This window comes from Lissotriton vulgaris, chromosome 3_1 (assembly GCF_964263255.1).
Source record: "Lissotriton vulgaris chromosome 3_1, aLisVul1.2, whole genome shotgun sequence".
Taxonomy (NCBI): Eukaryota; Metazoa; Chordata; class Amphibia; order Caudata; family Salamandridae; genus Lissotriton; species Lissotriton vulgaris.
In genome coordinates, this window is record NC_141689.1 from 195,897,070 (window position 1) to 195,919,813 (window position 22,744).

At 45.7% G+C, this 22,744-nt stretch overlaps 1 protein-coding gene across 1 annotated transcript in view; it reads left to right on the forward strand.

Annotated features, from left to right (window-relative positions):
• Positions 1–22,744, forward strand: part of KIAA1328 (KIAA1328 ortholog) — an 898,127-nt gene that overhangs the window by 307,401 nt on the left and 567,982 nt on the right. The window contains exon 6 of the mRNA XM_086960312.1: positions 15,674–15,798. Within this exon, the coding sequence (XP_086816438.1) occupies positions 15,674–15,798 (125 nt within the window). The remainder of the gene's footprint in view (positions 1–15,673; positions 15,799–22,744) is intronic.

The following is a 22,744-nucleotide window of genomic DNA, read 5'->3' on the forward strand; positions in this document are numbered from 1 at the left end:
GCGCAGAGGTTGTTGGAGGGGGGTTTTGGTTCGGAGGTGGGTGGGGTGGACTGGTCGCCAAAGCTGTTATGTATGTCAGCGATTTTGTTGTGGAAGAACAAGGCTAGAGAGTCGCAGAGGTCTTGCGAGGGAGTGATGTTGTTGGTACCGGCGGTGGGGTTGGTAAACTCTTTGACGATGTTGAATAGTTCCTTGCTGTTGTGGGCGTTGTTGTCGAGTCGATCCTTGAATGCAGATTTCTTGGTGGATCGGATCAGTTGGTGGTGTTTGCGGGTGGCGTCCTTGAAGGTGGCCAGGTTGTCAGTGGTTGGGTTTTTTGCCAGGCTTTCTCGAGGGTGCGACAGATCATCTTAGAATTCTTAAGGTCCTCATTGAACCAGGGGGCTTTTTTGCTACCTTGCTTGACTTGATGGTTTTTCAAGGGTGCTAATTTGTCAGCGCTGTGGGTGATCCATTGTGTGAGGTTTATGGCTGCTTGGTTTGGGTCCGACGATTTGGCAGGAGGGTTTTGATGAAGCGATGTGAAGAGCTGGCCGGTGGTAATTTTGTTCCAGTTTCTGCGGGGAATTGGTTGTGGGTGGCTGTGGGTCGTGGTCTTTTTGTAGTTGAAGTGAACGCAGCTGTGGTCCGTCCAGTGGAGTCCTGTTGCGTGATTGAAGGAGTTGTGCTTGCTGGAGGAGAAGATTGGGTCGAGCGTGTGCCCGGCGTAGTGGGTGGGGGTGTCAACAAGTTATTTGAGTCCGAGATTGGCGAGGTTGTCCAGAAGGGTGGTGGTGTTGCTGTCGTTGTTCTTTTCAAGGTGGAAGCTGAGGTCTCCCAGTAGAATGGAGTCCCCGGAGGTGAGGGCGTGTGGGCTGATGAAGTCAGTGATGTCTTCGCTGAATTGTGTGCGGGGTCCTGGTGGCCTGTAGATGAGGGTGCCTCTGAGTGTGGTCTTGGGGCCGGTGTGGATCTGGAAGTGAAGGTGTTCGGCGGCTGCAAGGTTGTCGTAGGAACTGGTCGGGATGCGGATGGTGTTTTTATGGACGATGGCAATGCCTCCTCCTGTTTGGTTGATGCGGTCCTTTCGGATGATCTTATAGCCGTCCGGGATGGCTATGGCGATGTCGGGCGCTGATGAGGCGTTCATCCAGGTTTCTGTAAGAAAGGCGACGTCCGGTGTTGTGGTGTCTAGTAGGTTCCATAGTTCAGTTGCGTGTTTGTGGACCGAGCGGGTATTGAGCAGGATACACTTCAGGTGGTTAGCTCTGTTTGGAGTTTGTGGATTTGGTGTGGGTCCTGATGCATTCGAACTTGCAGGAGTGGCAGGTGAAGGGTCCATGGGTGTGTCCTGGGGCGGCTTGGTAGCAGTCTGGGAGACGGCCGGAATTGAGTGCTGAGAGGGTAGCGGCGTCGTACGTTATGCGGGTGGAGTGGATTTTGGGGGGGGGTGCCAGGGAGTTTGACGCTGGGCGCGGTTCAGGCGTGGACGGGAGTAGACGGGCTTACCTTTGGCGCACCTTTGGGGCGCGTCCGGTGCGCGTGAACGTTGCGCATAAGCTGTTCTGACATCAGTGGATAGTAGGGGGGGCGGAGCGAGGGAGGGTCAGCTGGGAGGCGGGAGCGGGGTGGAGAGACGGGCTGGGAGGCACAACAACAAAATGGCAGCAAAACAAAAGTGAAACAGGACGAGATTAGGGCACAGGCCGGGATATCGCAATAATGTGGGCAGAGGCACCGGCACAATCAGGCAAAGATTATATCAACAGGCAATGCGAACTTTACAATATAGCGCTACAGGATCAAACAAGCACTAATGATAATGCACGCAATGTGGACTATATGCAATATAGCGCTACGCTATTAATCAGGCACTACAATAATTCCAATCAATGAGAAAGAGCACAAGGTATTGGTGGCAATGAGCAGTAAAGCACTACGATACCAGGTGATCAGGGAGCGTGGGGAGCGACCGCTTCTGCACGAGTCAGGACGCCGTCACAAGTCAGGAAGAGTCACCGCCGCATATTTAATGCGACCCTTCAGTGCAATTTTGGGCGTTACTGTGGTCTCCTCAAGCAGTTGAATACTGCTTTGTAAATAACTGCCATCTGTTTTGGTGACCTTCAATTTAACTGTATTTTTTGCGCCGCTTACGCTGTTTTTTCACCTTGTGTCACTTCGCCGTTCACCTTTGCGAGCTCAAATATGCATGCCTACTATTGGGTTACTTATGCATACACTGTAATGTAGTGCTGATATAACTACTTGCATCCCACAACAAGAATTATAATTTCTTTACAATTCCTTTGTGGTCTCCCTTTTTACCGTCTCTCTCTTATTAATGTGTTTCTTTTTCAATGCATTTGTCTTCTAAAAACGATGCAGACCCATATAGTCACCAACCGCTCTCCGGCAACCCCTGAACTCCAGATTGGTAAATCAGCTGCACACTTGAGTGTTCAGGCTTCGACTAGCTGTTTGGATATAATTAAACTATGAAGCTTTGTATATAAATTGTCCTGCAATTTTCAGGTCGCGTGACAGACTTGTATTAATTGGACGATGTAGTGTAATTATGAGGATTCTTTTCCCCGATATTTGTATTTATTCAGACCAATTTGGTTGTATGTTCTCAGAGCAAGTCGAGGCCAATTGACAACAATGACTTTGGCAGTATAAGAAGCCTTGATGTGCTGCCCTTGCTGAGTCTGTTTCCTGATTTTAAAAGCTATGAAAGTTTTAGTTGACACAACCTATTTTGAACGTGATAGGTTTAAGGCAAGGGGGTATATGATTCATAAGATATGTCGGGCTTCTGTGCAATATTTCTAGTTTTAACCAATGTATCTCTCTTTGCTTCAATCCACATTTCCTCTCATTTGTACATGAGTTATTGAAGGAGTTGGCAAGATTTAGACCCAATAGTGCTACAACAGTTAGCCAGAGGTGGTATCTTATCATTTGAGGATCTGCGACGTGCATATGCAATCCTGCAACGATGTTGTTTTTTTTTCTTTAGATATTTGCAGTTTCTGAAATTTTTGCAGCATCTTGCACAGAAAAAGATTAATTTAACACTTAATACATTTTTTGATTATTTTATTTAGGCGGGCGACTATTAGAATGCTCTAACGACTTTTACATTTTAAAGGTCCCGGATAGTCTATCAATTGTATCAGTCATTTAGTCTGTATTGCGATTCTTCATCATAAAAGACAATGTGAACAGTTAATACAAAATTCCATACACAGTTAAAACCATAATATTCAAGATTCTAAGACCTAATTCTAAATTCCATTAATAAATAAATGCGAATAAATTACATTTAGAACTATTCCTAAAAAAGCATTAAATATTTGAACCAGCAATAGACTTAATACATATCTGTATATAAAAAAGACTATGGAGTGGACTCTCCAATCCTGATTTAGTTACTAACACCAGCCCCTAATTCATAGCCGCAGCTTCAGTCATTCCTGACTGCGATACCCCCCCCCCTGTTTTATTAGGAATAACCCATGCCCAGCTCAGAAACTTTGCTACTCCAATTACAACTAAGTTTGAAGTATCCGTTTTCAATATTCTACTAGCGACCATCGCTGATCTTGTTCCCAAAAGCGAACATACAGGTTTTAGCCAAATGCGCCTTGGTTGATGGTACACAGGGCAGGCAAGCAAGAAGTGATCAATAGTTTCAACGAGAACGAGATCTTGGCAAAAGAACATTTATCACTACCAGCAGAGTTCCATCTACTTGATAACCATCGTAGGGGCAAAGTGCCTACTCTGAACTGGTGATAAAGTTTGCGGTCGGATTGCTTCGTGATAATATCCTAGTAATCTTTGAGGAGGGGTTCATCCTCGTTATAGAGGAAAACTGTTGTCAGAGACCTACTCATGTGGGAGGAGAATCTCTTAACTTTAATCATCTCCCAGTACACAACACTATAAACTTTTTTGGGTGGAAACTCAGCTGTGTCCGGATGAGCCCAAAGTTCCCCCCAACCCCATATCAGTCAGCAATGACTTAATTTCAGACAGCCAAGAAATCTTATATGAACAACCTAGCCCCCTTACTTCAGCCAGGGCTTTGGCATACAGGGAGAGCTCTGGAGTAGTCCAGAGATGTCTCCAGAATGCCAAACGTCTGAAGCGTGCTACATCCTCAAGAGCCTGGCAGCCAAGGTCTAACATAGGAATACGCGGTGATGATTGGGGCAAGCATACGATCGACCTCAAGAATTTATTCTGAACAACAATTAGTGGGGACAGGTTGCTTAAGCCCCATATTTCAGCACCATACATAATTGCGGGCAAAATTTTTGAAGCATATATTTTAACAATGGGGGCAATGGGCTTGGGTATGGAAAACCTATGCTCTTTGGTCAATGCCCCAGCAAGCTGAGTGTGTTTTAATGCTAGCATATCAATTTGGGGCTTCCAACTCAATTTGTCACTATAAGTGACCTCCAGGTAGGTAAAAACATCTGTTTGCTCCAATGGGTCACCATCCATATAAACACGTGCTCTAACGGACTTCGGCCCATGTAGCACCATAAACTTGGTTTTCCCTACATTGACCTCCAGCTCATGTTCACGGCAAAACACCTCAAAACGAGACAGTGTCAGTTGTAATCCCTATCTCATTTTAGATAGAAGCAAAGTGTCGTCCGCGAACATGAGCAGGGGGACTTTCATGCAAGCTAGTATTGGCGCATTAGTAGGAAAATTTAGAAGTACTGGACCACCCCATTTATAAATAAAGAAAACAGAGTAGGAGCCAGCACTCACCCCTGTCTGACGCCCTTACACACCTCAAACCTATCTGTGACCTCCACTGGTTTGCCCCAACGAACCTGAGCAGAAGTATGTTCGTGGAGTTTAACCAGGATAGCAACCAGTTCGGTAGGCATTCCCTGTTCCAAGAGAACTTTCCACAGTTTTGCCCTTGGCACAAGATCAAAAGCGGATCGAAGATCCACAAATGCCGCAAAGAGCATGCCCCCACCTAAAAACACCTCCTTCCAATACAGTAGCACAAATCTGAAAGCCTCATCCAGGGTCCCAATATGTGACTGAAACCCTGACTGTAATGGGGTTAGACTATCCGCTTCAGTCACCCAGCCCTGAATTCTCCCTAACACTAATCTTGCTATGATTTTCTGAACAGCATCGATTAGACTAATCAGTCTATAATTGGCCGGAGCAGAGCGATCACCTTTCTTATAGATCGGTACAATCTCTGCTCCAGACCAGGATTCTGGGACTGGTGCACCACTAGCTATGGCATTAGCTAGTAGGGTTATATATGGGACCAATAGATCTTGGTCATGTTTAAATAAATCTGCTGGAATACAGTCAGGCCCTGGTGCTCTACCTCACTGAATCACTTTCAGCACAGACTCCACCTCTTTGCGTGAGAACTTAAGTGGTTCATCAAAACTATAAGACGGGAAATCCTCAATATTACTATCAAGTATCTTAAATTGTTTTTCAAAATATGTCACCCAGTGGTGTGGCTCAACATGATTACTTGGGGTCAGTGATTGCTGGCAATTCCCCCACTTTAATAAATGCCAAAAGTGGGTCATATTACGGCCATTACAGGCCTGTAACAACTCCTTCCAACGATCTTCATCCGAGGCTTTTTTAGCTTGTCTCTGCATTGCTCTATAGGTGACCCTGCATTGCTTGATATTCTCCTGTAAACTGGATTTATTAGCTTTCACCAGAGCTTTATGGGCCTGTCTACAACTGTTATTGTACCACGAGCCTGGCCTCAGCAATTTATCCTTTTTACAGGGGTTGTCTTTAATAAAGTATTTTTAAGACCCTTAAAGAGATCACTATGGATAATCAATAAGTGATCATTGAGCACCTCTTTTGACACACAACCATTAAGTTTTAACAGAGAGCTTGAGACCAAGCCCCTGATACCAGCACGGGTCCTCTCGTTGGTTGCTACTCTAGGCCACCGTACCCTTCTTGGATCATTGGAGATAGTTACCATCTCCTGGTCTATTGCACCTTCCCTCCTAGGGGATCTACTAAAACTACCGTCATTACATGTCAGGACCAGGGGGTTATGGTCGCTTTCCGGCCTACTCTCAACCACAATATCTAAAATAGAAGGCCACATCTCCACTATTGTATCAGTTATTAGTCAGTTTTGCTGAGATAGTAAAATAATATTGGCTAACAAATCAGAACCTCCTTCGGTAGAAGTTGTTACAGGTGCAAGGTTTGGAATCGCATACGCGTGGCTGGATAAGGACCTGTCAGAATATAAAGCATGGTGGCGGGAATTTGTTTTTATGTGGTCTAAGAATATCTGTTATTCAAAGCAGTCCTCGTTGGTCAAAGTTTAGGGAAATCTGGGACCCTATCGTGGATTGAGTGGTATCTCTTAATCCTGACATTACTCCTGAAAAATGTTTTCCTATAGAAAAAGAAGGTCCTCTTTTTCTCAAGGACTCTTGATTATATTGGCTATTGTCCGATGCGGATGTTTATGTAAATCATATGAAATGTATCTCTTCCATTTATGTTGCATTTATGTAATGTATTTATTTGGTATTCTTATAAACTGTTTTATTTAGTATCTTCCTTATTTAAAAATGCATTGGCGACGCCTACAGGCCTGGCCTTGGCATGCTGGTACAGGGCCTAGTTGTTTAAAAAGAGATTGTAAGTATATGCCACAAACAAAAAAGAACACAGCTCAAATGCGGCCACCGTATGCTTGTAAAGAAATGTGAAATATAACAAATATTCACTGATGTGGCTGTTTTACGGTGATTTTTTTAAGCCTTTCAGCTGTGCCACGCATTTTACCATTCTTTTTTGAGGGCAACAAGAACACCTCGTTATAAACAGATTAGACCTATGGCACCTGACAGAATGTTTCCCAAAGAACCATTCAGACCTAATCTATGGCCTGTATCATTTCCTCGTCTCAGGCTCACTGAACTGAGCGTAAACATGTTCCCAAGGTAAGCCGAAGGCGCATAGTCGTAACATTGTAAATATGTTCAGAGGGGGGGCCAACTAACTAAAGCCCATCTCGTCAGTGCTGGTCGGAGCTCTTTATCTTTTGAGCACGCACGGGCTGAGGACATTTGCATTGTAAATCCAGATCGGAAAAGGAGACTGGAAATAAATCACCATGTATCTGGTCACCTGACACGCAAGCCAAACAAATAGCATTTTTTTTAAAAATACAATCAAAATTAAATATTGAACCCATTAAAAGAGATTTGGTATTGAAGATAAACTGTTTTAAGCAGGTGTGATCAATATGCAGAACCTTTGTGTGGTCCCCCCAGCATGAAGGGAGCCTGTGGTTAAAGTGGCTGATCCATTCCCCAGTGCTGGTTGCTGTGATGGGCAGAAGCAAAATGTGAATGACCATTCGGCAGGCCAGTGGATGATGCCTGCAGACCAAAAGCCCCTCCCCGTATGTATATTCTGTATGATGGTTTCAGATAGCAGTAGTCTGCCGAAATGGCCAAAGCTGTCTCCAAGTAGACTCCCAAATCGGCTGTTTTGATTTTTACACTGTTGAAGTCCCACGGACACCATTTATATTTCAAGAGTGGCCACTAGAGGGCGTGTAAGGCTTGAGTTTGATCGCTCTTAGACTGACCAGTAGTTAGCTGCTTTCTTTTCCCTGGCTGCACATATGGTGGGACATTATCATTTTATAGTCACTGTTATGAGCTGCTCAACAAAATGACAGCGGAGCTATGCTGTGTTTTTATTTGTTTTACTAAATTTTTAACAAGGTTAAGATAAACCACCTTTTACAACTGCCAATTACTTGCGCAAGTGCTTGAAACGTGAATAATTGATCGCCAGTTCTGGCAGCTCTTATTGTAGGGGCAGTCAGTTCAGACGGGTGTTAACGCGCATTTCTTTCCCTTTTAGAAGCTTTTGGTGAGTGTGATGACGTTGTGTGGGGTGGGGGCAGCGGTGTGACCTTGCTTGTTTTCGTTTGTCATTGGTGTTGTTGCATTGTTCTGCGGCCGTGTCCCACGTGCTATGCTACATGCATGTTTTAGGTGTGTCTGTTGCAAGCTTTGTTTCAGTTGCCCTTTTACCTTAAAGGCCATTTTTGAAATCTTGCAAACACAAACCTTGTAAGTTGCAACCTTTGTTGTGCGTTTCAATAGAATATTTAATTAAGGATGACAATTCCGGAAAAAACTAAAGACCCATTTGTTCCCCAAAAACGAAAGAAACATCAACTCGACCCTTTTCTAACTTTACCAGATCAGGTGCTCTACCTTGATATCCCTCTGTGATGATTGCAGCGCTCTATAAATACATTTTAAAAAAGTGCAAGATATGATGTCCTCTGAGCACAATTACTGAGAAAATAGTCTCTGCGAGCAGCGCGGATCGCGATGCAGATGCATTTGTGTGGGGGCGATGGGCAGCAATGTGGATTGGAATAGTAACTGTAGAAATAAAAACCTATTTTAAACGACAGGGCTAAGATCTGGTCTGTACCTCAACGAAAATCTGGAAATAAAAGTCCAGATGGATAAAATCTAGGATTAAAAGTGTAATAATGTTGAGGAAAACCCAGTGCCCGTGAGAAGAAAGGAGAACCCAAATGGAAGCGTCACTAAATGTAAGGCAAGCAAGCACCAGATCGATATTCCCCCTGTTGTTATGTAAACGGAGTACATCCAGGATGAGTGTATTCACACCAGCGTCTTCACATGTTTTTAAAGATATTTTTAGTTCAGTTTCACAACATGCACAAGCATATCCAGCCTGACGTTAAAATATACACATCTAATTTATAAAGACACTTCTGGACATTAGCATCTTTCCAAGTGCATCTTAGCTAATGTTAAACTCCTGCCGGAGGGTTGGGAGAGGGGTCCCAAGCGCTTCACTCCTTTGTCCAGGTTGGTTGCTGGACACAGAGGCTGTTGGGGTGCAGTTCGATCCCCTCCGAACACAACCCTCGAGCCCTGCTCAGTGGCACTCCACAGGGGAGGCCGCAGCATAGCCACAAGTTGCCCCATAATTCGATCACGGCCGACGCTCACCTGGGGGGAATCGCAGCGCGCTAGCTGGTGCATGCCATGGGTCTAGATCTGCTGGGAGCTTGGCATCCGTCCTCATCTATTTTATTCTCATCCCTTCAGCGACATTACACTAAGCCACATCTTCCACCCATGCATCTACTGCAGGCGCTCTAGAGCTGAGCCAGCGGCTCGCCAGTCGACACCTAGCTTGTGGCAGTGTATATATCTATGAATTGTCTTTCTTTATTTCATGTTTCGTGCTAAAGGCCCATATACCTGACAAACCCACGTGTGGCTTAAGCCCCCGCTCCACTCTCAGCCTGGTCTTGTACGTGTCTGCCACCTGTCTTCAGTACTCTCAGTATCTGGGGCCGGTCCATGTGAGCTGGTGATGTGTTGGCGTAGTATGCCAGTACCTGGGGCAGTGCTCGGATTGGTTGTTGTCCAACTTGTGACGCATTGCAGGAGTGATATATGTACGGTGTGTATAGTTAAACTGAATCAGTGGGAATCAACTGTTGTTGGTGTAGTGTTGTGACGTCAACAACTGAGGAACAACACTATCATAAACTGTAACTTGCTTTATTACAATATTTTCACATGAGCTCGGGATGCTTCAACCTTCACTGTTCTATCTGCCTGACTCCTCCCTTTCCTGATGTTTGCCCGCATATTGCTTCATTTTGCACTTCTTAGTCTGGTCTAGCTCTGAATTTTCCCTGGTGGACATTCTTGTGCGCACAGCACAGCTCAGCATCAGGAAAGCTGTGGTACAGTGAGCCGTGGTTCTGTAAGCTCGAAATACTTTATTCAGATCCATCTCAACATCTCACCTTGACAGTTCGGCTTGTTGTATAGTTTTCTTTAATGTGACCATAACCCTCTCCACCAGCTCATTGGCTGAGGCCACATGGGAGTGATCTTCTGATGTCTAAAGTAGAGGTGCTTTTCCTGGTTTGTGGCTAAACTTGTATGTTTATTCTTGAAGAAGGATTCCCCATCGCTCGGTCTTGGGTTGCTTCTTCGCTCAGGGTTTCAGAATATGGTTGTTAAAACCTGATGATCTGTAATGAGTGTGAAGTGTTTCCCATAGATGAAGTGTGAAGACTACTGCCAGGCTTTTCTTCTCTGGCTGCGAGTATGCCCTCGTAGTGTCAGTCCGGGTATGACTAGCATATGCCACTTTGTGTCGTTGATCACGTTCTTTGTCATAATGGGCTAATATAGCTCGGAGTGCCACAGGACTGGCGTCCGCAGTGATTTTGGTCTTCCTGCGTGTGTTGAAGTAGGGTAGATTGCTGGCAGACTCGACTGTGGCTTTGGTTTTGGTAAATGCTTGATCCCACCTGGCAGACCATTTGAGTGGTTGGCCTTGCTTTGTTAGTGTTACAATGAAGACTGGAACAAGGTAGGTTAACTTCTTTATTACAGTCTTCACTCTACCACCATACACGAGCACAGTGCACAGCGCACTCTGCGCTCTTCCAGTCAGGCTGCTCTTGTCAACATTCCAAGGCAGCCTATGGCTAAACAGAAGGAATGTACCAAAAGGGGAATAGAGGGAGGGTGGCGGGGGGCAAGGGAAAGACTAATAACACGTTTCCCAAGGAGTCCAACTATAATAAACCTAAGTAAGGAAAATAGAATATAACCGTTAACTAATAGTGCCATAGTCCTTGATATATCGGGTACAATAGCTTTCCTAAGAAAGATGGAATGTCACCAGCATATTGTGGGCAAGGATTGTTCATCAGTGATGTGACCTTTTCAGGGTCTGACCTCCTCCCTTCACCCGAAAAGATGTGTCCAGAAAACTTTAGTGTGGACCTGTGAAATTCGCACTTAACCTTGCTAAGAATCAGGTTTGCTTGCAGGAGTTTGTGGCATACGTGATCCAGTACTTTGCAGTGTTCTATGTCAGTGGCACCAAACACGAGGGTGTCATCACTGTAGTTGAGGGTGTTGGATGGCGAATTACTCTTCTTATCGCTTCTTGGAAGATCTCAGCTGCAGATGAAATCTAGAAGCGGAGACATTTATACCTGAATAGGCCTTGTTGAAAACGTGGTGATGTAACATGAACTCTCATTGAGTTCAAGCTGGTGATGGCCCTTGTTAAGGTTCAATTTAGAGAAGAGTTATGCCTCATTCAACAACGTGATCATATCCCTGGTATGTGGTCCCGGGTCTCTCTCTCGTTCAATAGCGGTATTTAGGGCTCTCATGTCCACACATAGATGCAATTTTCGTTACTGATCCTGGTATGGGCACCACAACAGCTGCGGATACTCGGAGTTGGTTTGGATGATTTCTTGATGATATCTGCCATGCGTAGATCCCATAATTCATCCTCCACTGCCTGTTGGAGATAAAAGGGTACTTTCAGGTGTCACTTGTTTATTGTTGTATAGGAGAAGCATTTTGCCAAGTCCTGTGAACAGTGTCTGGTTCGTCATCGACCCGGTATAATATTTCCATTAATTTTAAACATCCTGTTGTGGGCAAACTGAGGAGACAATCCGCTGCTTCAGACCCATGAATGTGAGCTTATGTAGTTCTGTCCTTGTAGGTGAGCAACACTTGAAATTGTCCTTGACATAGCAGTGGTTCTTTAGACATCCAGGTGTATACTCTTACAGCAGCTTTGTGTAAATTGGGTTCGGTCTCCCTTAATTTTTTTAAAACATGCATGTGAGTGTTGTTGCATGCGTGGATCTGAGGGAAGTCTTAAGTTGGAGTGACTTGGGTGGCTCTCACAATGTTTTCTTACTCATATTGTCCTGCAAATTTCAAACATTTCTGTGAGGGAAAGTTCTGTAATCTGTTGTGATGCACCAAATTTCTACTACACAGCGTTCCCACACTTCTCCAGATAGGCCATTTCCCCTGATGTATAGTGGTCCTCCTGACCCTCAGGAGGTGGGAGGAGTGGGGTAGATTAGAGATAAAGCTCCCGATCTCGCACCAGAGAAGGCAGAAAGACTGTTGGATCTCTTATGAGTTGGGGTACGACCAGATCCATGGAACATTCGCCCGACGCCACTTTTTATTTTAGTATAATATACCTGATATCTAGTGACCTTAATGTGATGGTTTGAATTGAAGTTTGTTTAGCTTTGTTCCATTCCCATTGTGTCCTTGTTCTAGTCAGTGCTCCAACGGTTCCTGATATTGTGGTAACGGTGGGAACTAACTGGCTGGCTGCAATAGTTCACCATCCCCACACAATTCTTCACCTCCTATGCGTTCCCTGGGTGAGCAGTGTTCTTGAGGTGTGTTGCTTTCTGTATGTCTACTCCAATTCCAACACCTGACAAGACCTGCTCATAGAAATGGATCACAGATTTTAGGAACTCACATTTCTGGCAGAGTGGTGTTAGATGTGTTAGAAGATGTTCTGTAAGGTGACGGTGTGGTATGTTGTTGGTGTAGATGAGGATATTTTTGCTTATATGGAGAGCTCAAATAAGATCTCCTTGATTGCTTTTTGTAAAATGTTGGCCGCCATGAGATCCCTAAATTAAGTCTAACCCTGCAGTATCCACAGTTAGTTCTTTCTGCAGGAGCCTCTGAGGTCTGGTGTCTTGCTCTCTAACTGTGTATGCAGTGTCAACTTTCATGGTGCTTTGTTCCCCAGGTTTTTCTTGTACCTCCATTGTACTATATGCTGACTCCCCACGTACTGTGCAGATGCGCTACAGTGCTCATGTGACCTGTCTAGGGTGAAGATGGCACCCAGCGTCATTCCAGATTGCCAGAGTTTCTGCCTCCACAGGGCCATTCATTGACATCCTTGTATGGCCTGCCCTCTCACTTCTTTATTGTAGTTGTCTTCCGTGCATCCATCTATTGATAGACACTCTGTATCTGGTGGGCTTGCCTCATTTTCAATTGATTGAAGTTTGGGTTAGGTTGAGGGATAAATTGTTCATCTAAGGCTATCCCTTCCTGGTCACAGTCATGTTCCTTGCTGGTGTTTGGTAGATTCTGGAAAAGCTGTAAGATCTTCTCCTCTGTGTAGTGTAGTAGTAATGACCTTTTGACTTCTCAATCCATCTCCTTCATGGCTTTCAAATCGTTGTTCAGATGAGTAATCCACATCCGCCTTGTGGGTGCAGCCATTACGGGTGCCTCTTCTTCACAGAAGAGCAGCAGTAGAGTTGTGTTTCTGCATCATAGTGTTAAAGGAAATTGTGGTGTTGCCAAACCCCTCCCGAGTTTCTGGGGAGATGGGTGCTTTGAAAGTGTTGGGTGCTGTGGCATCCCCAGTGGAATCTCCAGAGTTTATCAAAACCAGTCCCAGGAAGCTTGGCAGGTAAGACCTGGGTTTGCAGATCGGGCTAGACTGTTCCCATAAGAAACAGGGTCAAGACTGATTTACATATGGCTGGGTCTGAACTGGGGTGGCGAAGCAAGCTGAAGAACGATTATGGATTCAACCCGGATCTGTGACTGGGGGCGAGTGTCTGAAAAGTTTCAGCACTCCATCCATTATCTCCATGTGTTTGCTTTGTTTGCCCTAAGTTGGCAGAGTATGCCCAAACATGGGTCCCTTGCTCACTTTGCCACTGGATTCAAGCTAGCCTGGCTGATGAAGGGTGTTACCCCAAAACCGGTCGCAGGAAGCTTGTTTCCGGTCCAGGAAAAGACCCTGCTTGGCAGTGGAATGTCCAGAGTTCATCAAAACCAGTCCCAGGATGCTTTTTTCCGGTCCAGGGAAGACCCGGGTTTGCAGATCGGACTGGACTGTTCCCATAAGGAACAGGGTCAAGACTGATTTGCATATGGCTGGGTCTGAACTGGGGTGGCGAAGTGAGCTAAAGAACGATGATGGATTCAAACCAGATCTGTGACTGGGTGTGAGTGTCTGAAAAGTTTCAGCTCTCCGTCCATCATCTCATTGTGTTTGCTTCATCAAAATGTATCCAGAATATTGCAACGAAGTGTCAGCCACTATCATTGCTGGATCTGAGAACAAACGGCCATGTAGCGCAATTTAGTACAGAACATGTTCCACACCGCTCTGATGGGATCTGGGTGTGCCATTCATTCAGGCATTTCAATTTCAATGTGGTGCGAGGGGTAGGGGTTGAACTGTTGTGCAGGATGGGCGCTCTATCAGTAGGCTGGTGGTGGGGGACGGTCCCTCGTTGATATTTTGGAAGCTATTTAGCTTGCAAATTGACAGGTCAAAACCAAAAATAAATGCACATTATTTATTTAGCATTTTTGTATAGTGCTAAAATGTTTTAAGAGGTGACAGAGCGTTTAGATAAATTAACCAATTGTTCATTGCTACACCATGTACACATTACAGTTTTTATTCCAAAGTGATCAACCTATAATGGGATATTTTGTATTAAAAATGATTGCATGAGAAAGAATGCAATTCTGCTACATGTGTTGATAAACAGAAAATGAGATTTCTCGGACCACGGAATCAGGACATCTCTTTTGTGGGGTGAATAAAGCATTTCTGCGCACCGTTAACTGGTAAACTGCGCCCAAACGCAGGTTCATCATCTGTTCGTGTGTATATGCGTCTTGAATAAACTGTGGAACCATGTGCTTGAAAATAGTGAGTTATCAGTCTCTTCCTACGGGTATAAGCCCTCTGTATTGTAATGCGGAGATTGGCTCAACCAACCAATCAAAATGCTTACAGTGCTGTCACTAACTACTGTAGTATACCTGCATTCGAAAATTCAGTGAGTGTGACCCAAAGACATCGAGCACACCGGACATTTGGTATGTTTGGGTGGTAGTGTTTACATGTTTGATTTGAATTGACCTTTCACTCATGTACCTTTAGTTCAAGCTTGTCCTAGCATGGTTGGCTGTTAGTAATGGTTCCCGTCGTCAGTAGAGGGCGTTTACTTATGTTTATGTTTACTTAATTTGTATTGCGCGAGGGATAATTAAATCTGAAATTGTTAGCATATTGGATCAAATTGGGATAGGCATTTATATCTACCAAAGACCGCTGGGTAGTAATTAAAGTGGCCAATCTTTGTTTTTGTAGTTGTTGAGATCCCATATGGAACATTCTTCTATTTATTTATTTATTTTTGGAGTTTTATATAGCGTGTACAAGACCCTTACGGGTGGCAGAGCGTGTTCCAATACAGAACAAAGAGCAATTAAATACAAACTGTGGAAATGCACAGACATGGCATAAGGCATGAAGAACACAATCTTGCAAACGAAAATGGTAAGAGTGAGGAAGAGAACAAATGGTCGACATAATACTCGGGCAATAACCGACAAGCAAGATTCTGTCGGGTGAACAGAGCGCTATACAAGAAAGGACAACAGAGAATATGATCAAAATAGTGGCAATGTACAGACATGGAGTAGAGCATGAAGCACAATAAATTACAATCAATTACAAAACGCAAATGGTAAGAGTTGAGATGAGTGTAGAAAAAGGACCGGATATAATGTTTGGTTGGACAAAGAACGATGGATAACAGAGCGGTGTGTGACTGTAAGCATGAGAGAGAGAGAAGTGCTGAATCGTGAGGGGAAGGGGAATGATATCTCTAGAGTCAACGACAAAAGCAGACAGGGAACAATCATTCTTTAGCTGAGGATGAAGAATACTTCTTGGTTTGTTTGTTTCTTGTCTTTTCCTTGACCTGCTCTTGCACCACTGCAGCAGCAGTACAGAGAGTGCCAGGAGCTCCTGGGCCTCTATCAGAAGTACCTGACGGAGCAGCAGGAGAAGCTGAACCTTTCCATCTCCAAGCTTGGGGCTCAGAATTCAAAGCAGCAGGTGAGCGCGTTTCTACCTTCTGCCTCTTCTCATGTTTCCGCCATGCTTGACGCGTCCTGGCGCCTGCGTTTGAAGCGTTTGCTTACTTCAGATGTAGCATGCAGCAGCGTGGGGCCGCTTCCGCGGGGCAGGACTACCTTCTGCTGGACTTTGAGCTTTACTCCTGCTTCTCCTCCTGCTTGGCGCGGATCTTAATAACCAAAGTCTCCTACTGCTTTTGGCAATTCCAGCAAAGTGCGAGGTTTCATTATCAGCACAATGGGGATCAGAAGTTATTTAGTTTGATGCTCACAGAAGCAAATTGCAGCAAAATCAAGGCTCACTTGAAAGTGGGACAAGAATAAAACCTGCACCTTGTTGAAAACAACGGTGTGCATTGCTTTCAATAACAGTCTTTATTTCAGAGTCATTGAGGATCGTGTTTTTGTGCTATTGTGCACTGTACTCAGCCAATTTCACCAATTTAGCAGCATCCTATGCACACCTAACTCAAGAATCCTTGACACCAGCCTTTTAACCACTGACCATGAACCTAATACACCAGAGCTTTGTACAATCGTAGCACTTGCAATGTTGTTTTGAAGGTTAGAAGGTTAGTAATGTGTCACCATAGGTTTGTCTGCAACTGTGGCATCTGGATATACTTATTCTATGCAACACGCAATCCCTACATTTCTGTGCTTCTTCTGGTCCAGGTATGCTTGCAAGAGCCCCATCCTCAGTAACTTGTGAACTATTATTAGAAATCTCTGGATGAAATGACACCATAACATCCTTTCTATCGAAGTATGTTGCTGTCAGGGGTACTTGAGTCTTCACTTATCTACTGTTTTTCAAATTCAACTGAAGATGTTTATTTTTGGATTGATAATACACCTGTGCTTACAAATATGAAATTTGCAAAATTGAAATTATAAAAATGTTATAGGTAATCTTGCACCCTCTAACATGAACATCAAGAGCTCCCTAGGCATTGTTGCCTCCTGGAAACTGCACTACAGAATCAAGATGGAGTGGACTTCCTGTGTTAATTCAACAGTGAATCTTCAGATTGTGAGGCGGGGGAGGGGAGGGGAGGGAGTGTTGGGGAGCAGGAATCAAACCTAGAAAGGGATAAATCTGACCAATCACCCAAGAGAAATCGGATACAATTCCCCCAGAATTGTCTCCAACATGAGGTCTGTTTTTTCGATCTAAAATTGATTACTGACCAGAACTTTTCTAGCAAATCAAAACCTTCTGCTGATTCCAACGCCAATCCTCACCAATGGAGGTAATGACCGAAGAAGAGATCTCTACCGGGTCCTCCATAATCTTTTTTTAACGATCAGTTGAGTGATGGATGAGGATTTTGATGTGTGGCAAACCAGAACTCTTGCCAAAAACATCAATAAACGCGAAGAAACGACATTAATTTTGTCTCTGAAACGATTCTCATTTTCATTTGCAGGCAAGGCATGGGCTTTTCTTTCAGTAGTGATGGGAAGGCACAGTTAAATAAAGAATGCAATTCAGACAGTTGCAAAATAAAATATGCACAGCCGACACTGATAAAATCAAAGAAAGAAGAACTTAACTCATTTAAAGTATGGAACATGTGAAATATATCTGGACCAATAATAAATGCACCGGTCCTGATCAAATGAACAGGACTTTTGGTGATAGAAATATGTGATCGTTTGTAGGGGAAATGAAACCAACTTAGAGGAATAACCTAATGCCTGATCCTGAAGCAGCAGAATTATTCTGTGTATCTTGGACCAGGGTAAGGCACTAAATCTACCCCAGCGGCAAAGTAGTCTTGAAGGCTGCAAAACCTTGCTTTGTGCTGCTCTTAACTTTTGGCGCCATAACTGAAGGCATCAAACTTCAGCCTATTTGCTCTGGAAAATAAACTAAGTCAGAAAGCAAAGACCTTGACAGGTGTGACCCACTTGGCAGTATTTAATTTGGGCCTGTGAGGACCACTGGCACTTATTTTTGTGGACCAGCACTTATTGCTCCTCATGAGACATTTCCCAAGCGCAAGAGAGAGAAAACGAAGCAGGGAAAAAAGGAGGCAGATGGAAAAAAGTCACAAAAGGAAAAGCAGGGACCGGCTGAAGTGAGATAAAGGGGCAGGGAGTGTCTGGTAGAGGATATAAAAGGCATGAGGCGGTTTAAGACTACCAACCGTGATATTCAGGCTGCAGAAGTTTATTAGCACCGGCTGTGGGCATCTGAGCAGAGCTTTGGGCACCGCCATTCTTTCTTTTACAAATTAAGCACTGCTGCTTCGTCTACCTGACTTCTTCTCTACGGCAGTCAACTTTAAATTGCACCTAGATTAAAACAGATGATCAAAAATTAGAAAACTAGATATACAAGGTAGGCCTCACACAGAGACGTAGCAAGGGCAGGTGGTACCCGGTGCGGAAAACTTGTGGTCACCCCCGGTGCGGAAAATATCTGGTCACCCTCGGCTTGACAAAATGACAAAAATATGTGTTTAAAACACATATTTTTGCCATTTTGTCACCCCACTCAGTGATGACACCAGGGGTGGCACGGACCCATCCCACCCACATTCCTACGCCCATGGCCTCGCAAAGACACATGCTTTTAAAGAAAGGAAGGTAGAAGTTAAATCAGTTTATTCTCCATCACTTCAATCGTTTCGCTTTGATGAAGTTCCTTACAGTAATAGATGATGCACCATCAACACCTCAATGCTTAACCCCTCCTGTGTACATAACCGCTGCAGATCCCATGCAACCTGCAATTTTGGGAAGCCAGGTTCAGGCACTGTGCTTCATGTATGCCATTGCCCTCTCTGAGGGTGTATCCGTAAGGCTTCATTGTGCTAATGTAAATATGATCACCCACGACAGAGCAAGGATAAACGGTGTTTAATGTAGCCTTCACAAATCCATTTTTAATGGAGCCTTCACAAGACAGACCTGCACAAGGAGTTGGGGGGCGGGAGGAGTATTATTGGGGCCAAGTCTCATCCCAGTTCCAGGGAATCGCCAGCACAGAACCCAAAGGTAGACCACGAGGAAGCCATTCAATGATGGATGGACACTCAGTCTGAAACTGCCCGATGCCCTCAGAGGATGCACTCCAGTGGGGGCCCTCAACAGCTGGTTTGCACTTTTAAAGCCTTTTCGAGGAGGTTCGCACATGTGTGCCTGTCTAGAGAACAGTTACTTAGACTATGGCTACGTTTCTATAAACAACTATTACCTACTAAGTAAATGCTACTTTTCAATATGTGGAAAACCAGAGATTCGTCACAAACTGCTGGCCCTGCATGACAGCAGCAGGCCCTTCAGGATGCTGACGTGGAATATAACCTAAGGGAGAATGGTGTCAGAACTCCCATTCAGTCATTCATCCACCTATGCATACCTCAGTGATTTAGGCACCCTATCAAGAGATCTGTCTTTAACCCACATCAATCATGCTAACTGTACGTGTTCTATGAGCGGGAAAGCTTTTAATAGTCTTCCCTGATAGATCGGTTCTTTATGCAGGACTGTCTGCTGCTCTGTGAGAGGGAAGCTTGCATTCCTACTGCCACGTTTTGTGAGGAAGCAATGCTTGTGCTGCTGTTGACCTAGCTGTAGCTGTCCTCAGTAAGAGGGAAGTTTGCACGGTTTCTGCCAAAGGTGTACCTGTCCTATTTACAAGTTGTATTAGCTGCGGTTGCCCCATGTTATGAAAAAACAAAGGATATTTAAAATAGCACACCCTATGAACCAGGGACTGGTTCATGATATTTGATGGAAGATACCTACCATCCTGAGGAAAGTGCCTGATATCCCGTAAGGGCAGTCTTAGGGTGCCCAAACATGTTCATGGAAAAGAGAAGCAGGTTCTGTTGTTCAACCCTCCTTTGTTTAATCTTGTAGTAGGGAAACTCCAATGAAAATATTTTTCATTACGCTACACACAATTGTAACATAGGTCTTAGAAAAGGAGAACATAAATGTCAGTATAAGGGACATGACCTCACCCAAACTTGGCAACCCATAACTGTGCCACCAGTGGACAATATATTGTTGAATGCTTCCCAGTGTTCGATGTGGGACCCATTGATGAACCATACCACACTGGGTAGCTGGGGGGGTTCCTCATCCTTTAGGAGTTTATGAATGTATGGCAGTTCCATGAGTTGTTTCAGGTTTTAAGGCATCATGTGAAAGATTCCTCATAAAATATGTGAGCAGAGTTTACTCTTCATTCTGTATATGAAACGACCTTTGATTTCAAATGGACTAAACTACTTTGCAAAATTGTATCATATGCCTGTCGGCTAGCTCAGTGTCGAACGCCTTTGGCCAGTTCTGCCATTTTAACCGCCAGCATTTTGTAAGTTGGGGTTCTGAGCCCAATATGAAACTGCTAGAAGCAAAACTATTAGCCCCATAATACAACATGTTGGCTTAAAAGCCAAGAATAAAAGATGGCATCATGTGGTAGTGCTAATTAATAAACCTGTGAAATATAAAATACAATTTAGTTTGTGTCTTTCTGCCTTTGTGCATGTAGTGTAGGTAATGTTTTTAAAATAGCCTAGTAGGTGAGAAGGCAGAGACATTCTTTCAAATGTGTGTGCAAGTACCTCATTGCTAATGGGCGAATGTTAAGTCTCCTTCGAATACCAAAGTGAGCTATACCAGTTAGACATGTGTCAAGCGACACAGACTTGAAAAGCAATGCGCTGGTAGCCCTCTCCCTGAGCCCATCCTCAGCCTAGAGGTCGGTGCAATGTAGGTGGAGCTCATTAGCACCACTCTGTGTCCTGCTTTAAACAAGTGCTGCACATGCTGCAGGTGCTGCCTTGAGCGGGCTGCTACAGTCACACTACTTGTATCGTAATTGCATAGTGCTTACTACCCTAGTGAGGCGTTTCAGTACTTTACAGGAAGTAGGGCACTTCTCCAGAACTCAGGGTTAGTAGTTAGTCTTGTGATTATTATTGGTTAGGAAAATTAGTCACGTGCTCTCAGGGGAAAACACATTTACTCCACTTTTTTTGTGGTAGATTAAATTAGTAGGGGGTGCCGCTCGAGTGGAGAACTCTGACCTTCGGATTTGCTCGCCATTTCCACTGGCTGGGAGCCAACGCTTGGGGAGACATCATCCTTGGAAGTCCGGCCGCAGCGGAGGTGAGAGGCGCAGGCGAGCGGGACTGCGAGGACCAGCATTCCAGTGGTCATCGCCAGCTGGTTCCTCTTCCCGCCGCGCCGCGCCCCCTCCCAGTGCCGCGCCCCCCCGCCTGTAATTGCTCAAAACTCCTCGCGGCCCCCGCTCCGCGGGTGCCGCTCGAGTGGAGAACTCTGACCTTCGGATTTGCTCGCCATTTCCACTGGCTGGGAGCCAACGCTTGGGGAGACATCATCCTTGGAAGTCCGGCCGCAGCGGAGGTGAGAGGCGCAGGCGAGCGGGACTGCGAGGACCAGCATTCCAGTGGTCAGCGCCAGCTGGTTCCTCTTCCCGCCGCGCCGCGCCCCCTCCCAGTGCCGCGCCCCCCCGCCTGTAATTGCTCAAAACTCCTCGCGGCCCCCGCTCCGCGGGTGCCGCTCGAGTGGAGAACTCTGACCTTCGGATTTGCTCGCCATTTCCACTGGCTGGGAGCCAACGCTTGGGGAGACCTCATCCTTGGAAGTCCGGCCGCAGCGGAGGTGAGAGGCGCAGGCGAGCGGGACTGCGAGGACCAGCATTCCAGTGGTCAGCGCCAGCTGGTTCCTCTTCCCGCAGCGCCGCGCCCCCTCCCAGTGCCACGCCCCCCTGTTATACTTAGGTGAACCTGCTCACGCGCATCGCGGGACGCGCGCGGGGCGGCCACCGGGGCGAAGACCGGGCAAAGAGCGGGCCGTTCTAGGCCGTTAGAGGCCGGCAGAGACCGGACCGGGCCACCCCTCTGACGCTCCCGGCCCTGTAGCCTCCCTCACACATCCCATAATGGCGACCAGAACTTCACGAAGCAAGTCCGCCCAACAAGGTATAAGCACCCTGGAAAACTTTTTCCCTAAGGCGAGCAACTTAGCTAGTAAATGCTCGTCTATTACAGAGGCGCCCCTTGAGATGGGTTCGGAAAGTGTGTTTTTGGATCAGGGGGATACTCTCTCCACAGACGCTAGTACACCAATCCCACTGGATGCTACCCATATGTCACTAATGGACAGTATTGATCAGACGATCGAGTCGTTCCTCCAGCAGTTAAGGACTCCCTTGACGCAGAGGGACAGGAACTCCTCTCGGCTATCTGGGATCTCGGATCATCCTACCATTCTGGAAAGTAGGGGACCAGTCTTGCAAGATGCAGGCCAGGTCGACCTGCTCAGTAGGCAGTAGAGTGGAACAGCCTCCCAAAAGGAAAAGGTCCAGGAAAGCAAAGAAAGCAAAGAGGGCCAAAGTCGATACAATAGAGCCAAACCAGACTGACAATACAGACATCTCTGCCTCTCCTGATCTCAACTTATCAAGGACCAGGTCGAATCACATGGGCTCTCCAGCTCCCGCCTCCTTATCCCTGCCCCCGGGCCCTTTTGTATTCGGTGGGGCAACTTCTTCTAGCACTGACTCACTAATCAAATCACTCACAGACATCATGAAGAACTTGCTAAACCCCATCGCAGCTAAACTGGACGCCATAGAGTCCAGACTGAAGGCACTGGAAAGTACTCACCTAGGGAATAGCTCTGGGTCAGCCACAAATGTGACAAATGCCCCTCCAGTCCCCCGGGCTTCCTTGGGGAATAGTCTGCTGCCCGCTGCACCACCTCAGGGCGCCAACAGGGTGCTGCCAGGTACAGACGGTGCGCCTGTCTCCCAGACGCACCCTCTGTTACCCTCGGCACCTAGGAGATCAAAGCAAATTCCTGCGCCGCAGATAGGGGGAGGAGCGAACCCTACTAATGGCCCCACTGATGGTCCCGCTCCCCATTTTGACAGGCGC